The sequence below is a fragment of the Lasioglossum baleicum genome, chromosome 12 (assembly GCF_051020765.1).
Source record: "Lasioglossum baleicum chromosome 12, iyLasBale1, whole genome shotgun sequence".
NCBI classification, from domain to species: domain Eukaryota; kingdom Metazoa; phylum Arthropoda; class Insecta; order Hymenoptera; family Halictidae; genus Lasioglossum; species Lasioglossum baleicum.
The window spans coordinates 9,586,194-9,599,092 of NC_134940.1; the positions used below are offsets into that span (position 1 = coordinate 9,586,194).

The 12,899-nt window shown below is 44.6% G+C and overlaps 2 protein-coding genes across 4 annotated transcripts in view; one reads left to right on the plus strand and one right to left on the minus strand.

Moving 5' to 3' along the window:
* The window catches only part of Ush (Zinc finger protein ush), a 218,778-nt gene that overhangs the window by 81,373 nt on the left and 124,506 nt on the right, over positions 1-12,899 (plus strand). The window lies entirely within an intron of this gene.
* Positions 1-12,899, minus strand: part of LOC143214284 (uncharacterized) — a 38,213-nt gene that overhangs the window by 2,564 nt on the left and 22,750 nt on the right. The window contains exon 2 of one of the 3 annotated variants that reach the window (XM_076435110.1): positions 1,562-1,739. In XM_076435110.1, the coding sequence (XP_076291225.1) occupies positions 1,562-1,739 (178 nt within the window). Of the gene's footprint in view, positions 1-1,363; positions 1,795-12,899 lie in introns of those variants that run through there. The other 2 variants (XM_076435109.1, XM_076435108.1) reach the window with 2 other exon arrangements.

A 12,899-nucleotide genomic window follows, 5' to 3' on the forward strand; every position in this document is an offset into this window, starting at 1 on the left:
AAACCAGCGAACCAAAATTGATTAACACGAACGATTAAAGCAGGACCTTGGAGCATTGATCTTTCTTGAAAAATAGTCGGAGCCCGTATTATTCCGAATTCGCATACGATAACGGTATAAATATCGGTTTCATCATCGATCTCAGCGAAATTTGCATCATCGCGATCTCCCGGCTCGATTCTTCGAAATCGTTGCGCGAGCCACATCACAGGATCGCGATACGGGACCGGCTTTATCGGCGGCTCGCCTCGGTATAAATAGTTCCATTACGATATTTCCAGTAATAAATCGAGAAAGCGCGCTCGCGCTCTCGCACGCGAGAGAGAGCGTATACGCGAGCACAGGCACGAGCAACGTGCACGAGCGTGCGGATGTTTACCCGGGGAGCCCGGGAACACCGAAGCAACGAGGAACACATTCACCCGCCGCGGGATTTATCTTTTTAAAGTAGCCGCCGCAACTGCTGACGATTACCAGAGCTTTCTGCCCGCCCAGATAAACGCCGGTTGCAATTAATGCCGGCTGTAAATTAACGAAACTGTTTCGCCGGGGAAAGTTGCCGAACACGGAGCCACCGAGCCGTTTTCCTGTTTCCTTCGGGGTGGGGGACGCGGTTATGCTTTTCCACTGTGACGCCCTTCCACGTATCCTGCGTTCGAATCATTTCTATGAACGAGCGAAAGCATCTTTATACTAGACGAACAAATTAATTTGTGGCTCTCGTTGTTATCCAATCGCAACTTTATTTTCAAGTAAAATCTTTCAACCACGGTGTTGGAGATTCATAACGTTGTAATGTAAGCTTTTTCATACTCTATGCCACGACAACGGCCAATGAGAAGGCGCCCATCGATTTGCAAAATCGGCTGTGCCCTCTTCGTCGCAGTTTCGTTTTGCGACGCCACCGATATTCAGTTTGAGCTCTGATCAGGCAAACGACTTGACGCGTCGTCTTCTTATACATATACATTTTTTGTAAAGCGGAAAATAAGCTATATCTTTTATTACTAAAATATAGACACGCGTTATTTTCGATACATCAATTATTTGTGTGGTGGAGAAAATATACAGAAATTCTGAAGAGAATCCCGGTGCGTCTAAGCAACAAACAAACAAACACAGAGAATCACAAAGGATCGAATCGCATAGAACGACCAGAATAAATAAACCGGACGAAGAGGGGACCAAACGTGTACGTAAAAAACGAAACAGCAATTACAGTGTCGTGTCCAAATTAAGAATCCCGGCGCCGATTATCATAAGCGGCGGTGGTTAGATCGCATGAATGGTTGCCGAGATAAATGTTGCGGGCCCGGTAGCCGTTCGAGGACAAGAGGCTCGTGTCCGGCTGTTTTTCCGCGGCGAAAGCGCCCGTCAGACAGAAACGGTAGAAAAAGGATGACTACGGCCCTGGCATTCCCCCGTGGCGGGGCCCCGTTCGTATCGGAAAGCCATGGGAAAGAAAGAATCCGCAGGAAAGTCATCCGGCGCGATGGGACCGTCCGATATCGCGGGCCTCGCATAAAACTCGGCTATCTTCGCAATCTGATGCCGCACGAACCAGTTTTCGGTACGGGCGAGGATCCGCGAGGATCTCCGGCCTGGACGAACACCATCTCCGCCGGCTCCCACCTCCTCCAAGCCCGCCTTTATCCGCCTTTTATCCGCCTCGAATCCTCCCGGGCCTGGTCGGGCCTGCTCGGGCCCCCGCGACTGGCCAAGCGTTGCTCCTCCGGGGCCTGAGAAAAGAGAAATATACTGCCGGGGATCGGTGTACCCGGGCCGATCGATCGAGAGAGGAGAAAGCGAATCGTGCGCGTTCCTCGCCTCTCGAAAGTCGAACGTGCTTAATTGAAAAAAGAGCAAGCCGAAAAAGAACAGCGAAAAACACACCCGGACCGAACGGGCCGCGGCGTGATCGCGGGCTAATCCCGCCCGCGGGCCTGCCGATCAGAACGCGCGATACTAATCGCACCGTTTCTGAGACTCGGCGACCGCTTTTTCACACCTGCGAGCCGAGAACTTGCTAAATAATAATACCCGCGATGCGGGATCCCGCGTCATTAGTCCAGTCAACGAAAAGTCGTAGAGGGAAATGGAAGGAACACAATTTTTAATTTTGAGACTTTGTTTGGACTAGTTAGGAGGTAAACATACTAAAAGTCCCCACTCCTAGGAGGTGAGCGGGGTGCAGGGGGCACGTAGAAGATCCCCTTTTTCGGTTTTCCGCTTATGTCTCGGAAACTATGCGTCCTAGCGATAAGACTATTGCATACAAAATTAAAACTGACAAAATGTGCCACAGGATTGATTGGATTCAGTTTTTCGCTATCTCGCATAGTTTCCGAGATATCCGCGCTCAAAGTTCACTAATTGTGAAAAAGAAATGTTATTTGTGAAGTGAACTTTGAGCGCGGATATCTCGGAAACTATGCGAGATAGCGAAAAACTGAATCCAATCAATCCTGTGGCACATTTTGTCAGCTTTAATTTTGTATGGAATGGTCTTATCGCTAGGACGCATAGTTTCCGAGATATAAGCGGAAAATCGAAAAAGGGATCTTCTACGTGCCCCCTGCACTCCGCTCACCTTCTAGGAGTGGAGACTTTTAGTATGTTTACCTCCTAACTAGTCCAAACAAAGTCCCAAAGTTGAAAATTGTGTTCCTTCCATTTCCCTCTACGACTTTTCGTTGACTGGACTAATGACGCGGGATTGCAATCCCTGCTAAATAATCACACAATTTAATATTCGGTTATTTAAAATCGACGTGGCGAGCTTGATCCTCCCAGGATCATTAGTAGACTGTATTCGTTGCAAGAAACTGGAGCGACATTTTATAATAATTCTGTCAAGTCACAGGCAATATAATAATCGTCTGATATTTTTACTGTTTTGTGCTAAAGAATGGTTGATTATATCGATCCAACTTGAAGGATCTTGACCCCATGAAAGTTTCACGGGGGCACATCCGAGGCCGTCGACGCTCGTACCGTCTTCTCGAACCAAAATGTCAAAGAGTGCAATTTATTGTGTGCAAATGAAGAGCGAGGCATTGAGTTGTACCACCTTCTAACTGCGAGTGCAGTTTGTACGATAGCGCACGGTACGCTAATCTCCGAAGGCATCGTCACTTGCGTCACCAGAAGTGTTGCTTGCCCCAGCATCGTTTCGATCTCTCTTTTTCCATTGCTTGTACAGGGTGTTCCCATCGTGAAGAATGTTATCTTAGGATCTGCTAGGATCACCGCAACCTTTTTTCTCCCGGTTTCACGTTCTTTTATCAATAAATTGATAATCAAGAGATCTGCGAGTACATACATTGCACTCTTCGAATAATGCTAAATGTTATTTCAAAAAGCTTTACCTGGTACATATCATGTTATTTTATCAATAAATTGGTAAACTTTCTTTAGAGATCTGCGATTTGGAAAAAGTATATTGCACTCTTCGAATAATACTAAATGTTATTCCAAAAAATTTTACGCTGTACCATGTCTTTTTTATTAATAAATTGTTGATCCAGAGATCTGCGACTTGAAAAGAATATATTGCACTCTTCGAATAATGCTAAATGTTATTCCAAAAAATCTTACCCGCTACCATGTCTTTTTATCGATAAATTGATAATAATCTTTCTCTAGGGATCTGTGACTTGAAAAATATATTGCACTCTTCGAATAATGTTAAATGTTACTCCAAACGATTTTACCCGTGTACCATGCTTTTTTATCAATTGATTGATAATCTTTCTCTAAAAATCTGCGATTTGGAAAAAGTGCATTGCACACAATTATAATATAATTCCAATTTCTTTAGAAAAATCCCAAAAAGCGATACCTCAGAGCGGAATATACGTTCGATTCCTCGCTCGACTCGATGTCCCATTACTATTCGATTTCCCAGGCGCATTCCGCGGTGAAAAGCGGCCGGAAACTGTGCGCGCTTGCGTTCGTTGACCCGCTCGTTTCCATCGACCGCATAATCGATCAATCGGCTGTCTGTCGACAATTTAAATCGGAGTGTCGAACTTCATTAACGTTCACTGTGCCCCGTTGTTCCTCGTTATTCAATTATGGTGCCGGTAAGATCGCATTGTGCCACGTATCTGTCGCCACGATCTTCTTGAAACGAGAGAAAAAAGGAAAAAGTGTAGAGAAAGTGTAGAGGTTCGAATCCAAGAGAAAACTATTCGATTTGGTCGTTAGCTGTGCAAATATTTGGGCCGTTTAGCGGACCCGCACCTGTCCGGGATCGATTAACCGGCTTATGATCGATCAACCGGTCTACCGGACGCGAGTTAATCTGCGAGAAGGACGACGACTACAACCTGTAAACCCACATTGCCCACCCGTAATCATGCGAGGACAGTCCGCTCGAATTTTACAAGGCTCGGGGAATGATTTTTACGAATTGGCGACTGGGTAACTGGGTCTTTCGTCGGCGCTATAAATCGCGTGCCTGTGAGCGAAACAAAGTTTGTTCGATATTGCGTGGTTGGAAAATAATAATCACCCACTTTTCTCAGTAGAAGTAAATCATTGGCTATATAAATTTTGAGAATATATACACTAGAAATTCTTTATGGAATATTTATTATAATTTCAGACAAGTATAAAAAAGATACTGATCGAGCGATCATTTCAACTTTCGCGTTTACAATCTCCGTTCATATCGCAACCGATTAAACTACCGCAGGTGTAATTTTCATTGTTGAGATAAAGAATCGATAAAGCAGTCGTATGAGAAGATTGAAAGCCGGTTTCGCGGTGAGATTATTTCCCGAAATGATTCGAAGAATTCCAAGTCCTATGAAACAAACTTGAATACGAGCATTTCTGTTCGGAACTCCGCGATTGAGCTCGAAGTTGAGCGAACGAAAAAGAGAGAAAGAAGCCACCGCTCGGCGCCTGATAGAGTCCTCGCGTTCGAAAGATCGCGAACGGTGTTACGTGTTGTCTGATCTCTGTTAGCCTGCTGGCCCGATGGGAAGAGCCGTGTGCGAATAGAAAGGGAAAGAGGGAGAAAGGCAGACACCATCGGGGGGCGCAGAAGGGGGCAATCAAATTGCGGACGAGCGTAAACAAGCGGGCGAAATTAACCTTCCAATTTCTGCGGCTTGTTGCTAAATAATCGATTGCCGCGTACCGAACTCCGTGCCGCTTTGCTGTGGCGTTGGCGTGCGGCAACAGGTGTGAGTCGCACCGCCGATGTTACACGACGCGGACCCCTTACTCTCCGTTTCCGAACACCGGAGATTCGTAACTTTCCATTGATCATAAAAATTCGCAGCATTCGACCTCTTATGATACCTCTGAAGCTGAGAAATAATCATCAATCGGCTGATGTACAACACTAATATGTTATATTCATCACTATGTGTGACATAGTATCATTCTATGTTACTCTCATGTTTCCTAACTATCATGCAAACACGTTATCATTACAACAGGATACATAGTACAACAGTGCACTACGATACACGACACAATGACGGTATGATAATCCCATCACGCCAGACCAAATCAACGTTATAAAAAGCAATGACCAGACCGATAATTTATCACCGCACACCGGTTCTAAATCTACGAATACTGCGCGCCGTTATTATCGCGGAGGATGTATTTTACGATAGCATCAAAGCGTATCCTAAACAGCGAATAGCATCACGATCAACTGTATAATGCTTCTAACAACGATAGCTCTTATCATCCTCCCGTTTTATGCTCGCGGAGTGTCCCACACGATCGCGCGCCGCGATCTAGAGCCGAGGCGAAAGCCCACGCGCGCGCGATCCAGTGCAGTGGATCGTTCAAGGAAAACGGTCTTGAAACGCGGGTCGCGGTGCGAACCGATGCCGTGCTTGGTACGTCGGTGGATCTCGCGTGCGCAGCCATAAATCCGGAAAAGCCTCCGAAACGAGAAGCGTTTTCGGATCCATCAGTCGCGCGCGTCGATTCAATTCGAACGACCTTTATCTCCGACTGCGGAACGGATGCAAATACGCGGCGGGTTAAAAAAAAAGCACGAAAAAATTTCACCGACAGAGGGAAAGAGAAGGAGAGTCTATCCGACGAGCGGTGTAATCGGCGTCCCGACGCATCGTGTGACGGGGGCCCGATCGACGCTGGATAAGCCGCGGCAACTATTTCGAGTTATAGCTCGGCGAGAGAGTTACGGGCCGCTCGCGGGATTTATTAATCGCGGCAACGACTGACTCCAAATCCCCCCCCCCCCTCCCCTCTCTCTTTCTCTCCGCCGACTGTGTTCTTTTTTCTATAGCGGTGATCCCTCGATCATTTCGCTCGAAATCGAATTTAACGACCGGGCCCGCGAAAAAAATCCGACTTTAGATCGGCGGATCGATCCGAACCGGAGCCGAACAACGAAAAAGAGCGTCGCACGGGACACCCGCTCGAGGAAATATGTTACCGGCGCGGCGCAGTTGTATCTGATAGTCTTCAGAACGCCGCGGCGCCGGAATTTATAGCGCCGGCCACCGCCTTGATGGTTTTATGAAACGCGCAATGAATCTCGGCCCGCGGGCCTCGGTCGCGCGTAATTAATCGCACCGTTGCACTATCTCATTATCATACTACTTTACTATCGCCATAACGCCACGTTATCGTAGTACTTTCTCGGCCCAGCGTGGCACTATCTCGTCTCACACTACTTTACCATCATCAAATTATCACATTATTTCATTATCATACTACATAGTTTTACTATCATCCATTATATTGCCACACAATCATTTTACGTTACTATGAAACGTCATTGTGCTTCTTCTTATGCTGTCACATCAACGTGCTGCCGCCCATCATACAGTTGTACTACCATATACTATCGCATTATCATATCGTCGTAATTAGAGTGCGGATCTTTATGCAAAATAAAACATATTTGCATTGATTGCTGGACACAGGAGCCGAATAAAAATTGCATTCTTCTTTTAATTATCCTATTAAGCTGAAACTGATACATTGATCTCCTTAAATATTTTTAACATGTCCACTGCTTTAAGTTGTACGTAACCATTTTTGTCATAAATGCATAAAATAAAATTATGCATAAAATGTATAAAATATGCACGCACTTTGCCATGTCATCCTGTATAATGATATTATAATATGATAGTATCATAGTAAACCAGTGTAACAGCAAAATAATTGGATATCGTGTAAAATCAATTGCACCACAATATAAAGTCATGTTAACCCCTTGCCGTACCTTTTCTTTTACAGTTACAGTGATTAGAACTTCTTCATCCCGAAAAATCTCGTAGAAGAGAAGAGAAAATTTATATTTTTTGTACGGCTACATTTATTTCAATGCTTAACACTAAATCTACCGTGCACTAAAAGCGATTAAAATATTTCAGCTTATAAGAAGGACAAGATTCTACTTATTTAGATTTCGTGCAATTTTTAACCCAACTTGTGGTTGGATAAACAAAATTTATGGAATCAACTTCCATGTGGACAACTTCATAATTTCAAAAATTGTAAAAGGGAAAATATGAAACAGGTTATTTAACCGTCAGTGGTGGGTTTAGTGTTAAATATTGATTACTAGACTGCGGATCTTTATGCAAAATAAAAAGCTGTGTTTGCATTGATTGCAAGACACAGGAGCCAAACATAAAATTCTTTTTTCTTTCAATTGTCCTATTAAACTGAAATTAATACACTGATGTCCTTAAATCTTCGTAATTCGTCCACTGCTTTAAATTCTATTGATTACAAACGAATCAAATTTTATTTCATGTAAAATGAAAGGCGTAACATCCATATTTGTTAGAGTTTGTTAAGAACTTTCACCACGAGTCTGGCTCGTCAAAATACGGCAAGAGGTTAATAGGATTTTATGATAGTGCAATATATTATGATACAATAAGGGTATGATAAACACATCACAAGAATTAATAGCGCCAACCGCCGCCTTGATGGTTTTATGAAACGCGCGATGAATCTCGGTGTGGGTCTCGGTCGCGCGTAATGAATCGCACGCGGCCTCCGTTATAAATATGTTCGCGGATCGCTCGTTAACGAAATTCGACCCCGTTCCGTCGAGAACCGGGTCGCCGACGAAATCCCCGCGATAAGAGTCCCAGTTTCGAGTTTCTACGGCAAAATTTCCCTCGGCCAAAGCTTATCCGATTCGATCGCGACTACGCTGAAACGTAAACAGCCTACGATCGATCCGACCCGATCCGCGCTTCGTGTCGATGGCAGATTGCTTATTGCTGTCGCGGTATTGCGTGATTCGATTGACAGTGTTTATTGTGAATTTTTCTAGACAACGTTGAGATCGGGAATGTAAAGACGTTCGATCTTTTAACGATTCCTACACATCGTTAGACGAAAGATCCTCGGGTAATGCTTCATCCATTTTGGGGTTTATGCTTTTGATTTTTAATAGAATATATTATAACTAGACTGCGGATCTTTGTGCATTTATGGCTCAGGGAAATTTTCAAAAAATGCCAGAATATAAAATTCGATAGAATTTGGTACTATTATTATTTCTTTTCGATCTACAAAGAGTGTCCCCATTAAAAAGTAGGATTTTATTTCATTGCACCCGATTCAAATTCGTCTACAAAAATTGGAAATTGCATAAACATCCGCAGTCTAATTACAACATTTTGATAAACCTAGCAGTTTGATTCCGAAGACAGTGGAGAATCAGAATTTCTCGACCGTCCACATTTAAAACGTAAAATTGTATTTCGTAATCAGAGGTGTGATGTATAATTCATGCACGCGCTCGGGCCATCAAGACAATGAGCTCGTTTACCTTCGCCGATCATTTCACGATTTCCTGCGGAAGTCGATCGTTTCGATCCACCGTCGCGTCGATTGACATTGATTAAGAGGAGATCGGACGTTCAAAGTGCCAAGTCGATGTAAAACACGTTGATCGCGGATCGTTCTTGCACGATAAACGAAAGAAAGAGCGAACGGGAGAGGGGAGGAGGAGGGAGAGTCGGCGAGTCTCGTCTTGGCTGTTATCGATTATCTCGCGGCTCGTAATTAATGTCTCATTAATATGAGAAATCGACGGTCCGTTATCGATATCTTGCAGGCCGGCCGCGGTCGCGTCTTCTGTTTCTCGGAAAGCGTTTCGTCATATTTTATCCGCTTTATTATCGAGCCGTATCGCGCGCCTGGCTCCCAGTCGATTTTTCAACGGGCTTCGTCGGTATCCTTCGGCCGCGTTTCCAGGCCCCGATATCTCGTCGCCAAGGTGTGCACGCACCGTATCGTATGCGCTACGCCTAAGTTTATCGTCTACCTACATGCGTTTACGTCCGGACAACGTATAGACAGCCGGCTTTCCACGCCTCGCGAACCGCTTCTATCGCCGCGGAGTCCTCGGTATGCAGCGCAGATTACGATTTGTCGTTAGCCTCGCGATAAACTTTATGTTGCCCGGCGATATCGGCCCGATTCGAAGCGCATAAAACATTCGCCGCCACGCGGAACCGAGTGTCCGGTCTGTGATCGAAGGGCGGCCGCCATTGTTTCTAGATCCTGCGTCCTGGATTTTGACGATCCAGCCACGTTAATCCTCGATCTCGAAACTGTGTCCAACATTATTAGCTCTGGTTCGAGAAACTTGCGATTTTCAGCGTATCGATCTCCTACGGGTGCAAACTACCCTCTTAGACTATAATAACAGCTTGGAAAATTAATGTGAAAATTGAGCGTTTCTTAACTGCCACTTCTAGTTAATAATTCTGTAATAATAGAATGGTAACTCTTTCCACTTTCCACAATAAATAAAAATGAAGTTCAATGAAACTTCAGGAGCGCGGCGGAACCAACGAACTCTATCATTCACGTTCTCGAGGCGTCGTTTCTGCAAACAATTCCTGAGAAATGAACGATCACGAACATCTTTGACCGCCAACTGTGAACGACAAGCATGTTTAATGAGTCATCGATATGCTTTCGCTTCTCGGTAACGATAAACTTCATCGAAGAAAGGAATGCGCGTTTCTCGTATCAAAAGACCTTTATGCAAATTTTAATTCATAAATGTGGGACCTTACGTAGAAGCCTTCCCGTCCGATTATCCGATAAGAATGGAAATAAACTCTAGCGTGTAGAAGCTTGGTTTATTAACGTGTCCAATTATTTTATTCTAACTTACTCAGTCAATCCCGTCAGCACCGGACGCGAGGCACTCATTATCTCGTCGCAGATAGAGATCGGGAACAAGAGCAACGCGATCTGAGAATCGCTCGAAATGAGTTAACAATCGATTCGTGAACTGCGAACGGTTCCGGGAATAATATTTATTCTCTTGCGGAACCGGTCGGAATCGTTATCGTGCCGCGTTTACCAAGATACTCGTTGCGTTTACACTCTTATTCAACATTACGTAATAATAATATACTTTGTGATATCGGCAGTTTCCGCGTGTGTATCTATCTCTCTTTCTGGATGGTGTGTCTGTGTGTGTGCGCGCGCGCGCGTTCGTGTGCTCGCGCTTCACAATATGTCCGATCTCGTAGATAACCGCCGCTTGAAATGCAAGCGCGGTTCGCTCGTCTAAGTGGCGGGTCCGTTGTCGCTTCCATTGTACGACGGGTCGATTGTTTCTATTCAGGTTCCCGTTAACGGTGCGTATCCTGACTCTTCCTCGGTGCAACGTTTTCCTAATTGCACCGCTTGCTGCACCGCTATCGATGCGCTCGCTCGGATCCCTCGCGATTCGATCCCCGCACGCTTGATGCTGCGGAACGCTTTTCTCTCGTTCCCATGACTTTCATCGCTCCTTCGAACGTCTACTCCGTTCGCGTTCAATACTTTATCCTGCAGGAGCTACCTTTATTTCTATTTCAAGCATTTCCCTGTGTACGAGGTGCAAATGCACCCCAGTCTGATAAAAACGGAATTAAAAAGTTGACAAATGGAAAAGCTCCAAAAATTTTCTACGAGTGCTGCCTGAGATACGTTTCAAATTTTTTAAGTGTTCTACGCTTATCTTTTAAAAATCAATAGAATTTAACAAATACTTAGCAGACTTTATTCTGTACATTGCTCTAGGAATGTATGTGGTTCAATTACATACCTGTGCACGGTTAATATTGGAATAGCAGTACACAGAGGAAGGGTTAAATAGTGTACATAGTGAATAACTGCGGATCTTCATGCAAAATGAAAATTTTCATCCCTCTATTATGATTCCTGAAATTAATTCCGCACATTATGAATCTCCCTGTAGAAATTCCAAACTACCAGCGCCGAATGACTCTAACACCCAGTTCAGCGGGGCGATCACGATCATCCGGGTGAAAATTAAATAAAACTCGGGATCGAGGAGCGAGCGATCGTCCTCGTGACCAATAGATCTGATTAACGTGTCGGTGGGCTAGGAGAAATGGATATGAAATCATATTCTGTCTCTCTGACGCGACAGAGAGAGATAAAGTGACTGGAGAGAGAGAGGGAGAGAGAGGAAGCGAGAGAGAGAAGGGGGCTGTACGAAGCGGAGAGAGAAAGCCCCGGCGTTTGCCATCGATAGAGGATATATCGAGGACGGCGTGGCCACGTCAATCGATAGCGGCCGTTCGATATCTCGAACCGGGCGAGCACCCGAGGGCGAGACCCCACCTCCTCCGCCGCGTACTTCCATCCGCGCATAATCATCGGCAATAAATCTCGGGTTGCATAAGTGTAACGAGAGATACGGGATCGCAACGCACACAGCCTGAAGCGTTACCGTTCGAAGCGGAGCTCTGGCCCGGCTGCTGCCCGGCTACCCAATCGTAGGCCCCGTCCAAGCCTTCGATCCACGACGATGATGCGGGAAGCGTGAGACCCGCCGGACCAATGATCGAGACCAGTTTGTTCTCGATAACCGGCCACCATTGTTACTGAGAGTTCCGCCGATTTTTCGGACCTACACGGCCATCCTTTTCCTGCCCGCCCCCATCGATCCTCCATCCTCTTCTTCTTCTCCTCCCCTTAACTCTCATTATTTTTATTCCTCTACAACCGGAAAGAACGATTTTTGCAAGTGTGATTAACCCTTAGCACTAGAGGGGTGCCTCTGAGGCGCCACTAAAAATTGCTGTACCATTATTTATCATATTGTTTACATTATCAGATATGTCGGTATCCAATCAATGACTAAACATTTAAGTATTGTATGAGTTATTATATCAATTTCATAGCCATGGAATTTAAACGATCATAGAGAATGGAAATATTTTAGGTTGAAGAAATTATTAATTTTCAAGTTAAAATAGGTCCGAGTGCAAGGGGTTAATAGACTGCGGATTTTCATGCATTTACGAAGAAGTTAACTGGGTGAAATATAAGACAGAAAAATATTTAAAATCTAGGAATATTGCTGTTTTCAACTCAAAATGATTATTAACCCTCTCGAAGTAAGTTAAACTGTTCTGTTGTTTGTAGGTAAATTTAGCTCATCGATTTGGATAAGAAAACCGAAAAATAACTGTTCACCTTGTTATTTCATCGATCTTCTACCGCTGTGTCAATTTCAGTTCGTGAAATGAGTGACGGATGAGGGTTAAGGGATGAAATGAAGTTTTATTTAACTACTGATTCCCGCAAAAAATCTGTAAAAATGGCTAAGAAGAATGGATAATCTCGTTTCCTTCGACCAGGCCGTTGCCAATTTAATGAAATGCTTGGCAAGGATTAAATTCAGGGTAGTTAAGATATACGTTTGGATTTAATGTATTCAGAATCGTTCGGAACGATGGAATATCTATGCAGGCCAGAGCGCGTTGCGACGACCTCCATCTCTGCCTGCATCATGTTTTTAATTGTACCAGTTAATTTTATGCCGGTTAATGCCGGCGGACCGTAGATATCGAACGGCCTGTTATCTTCCAGATCTCGATTGACGTTGCAGA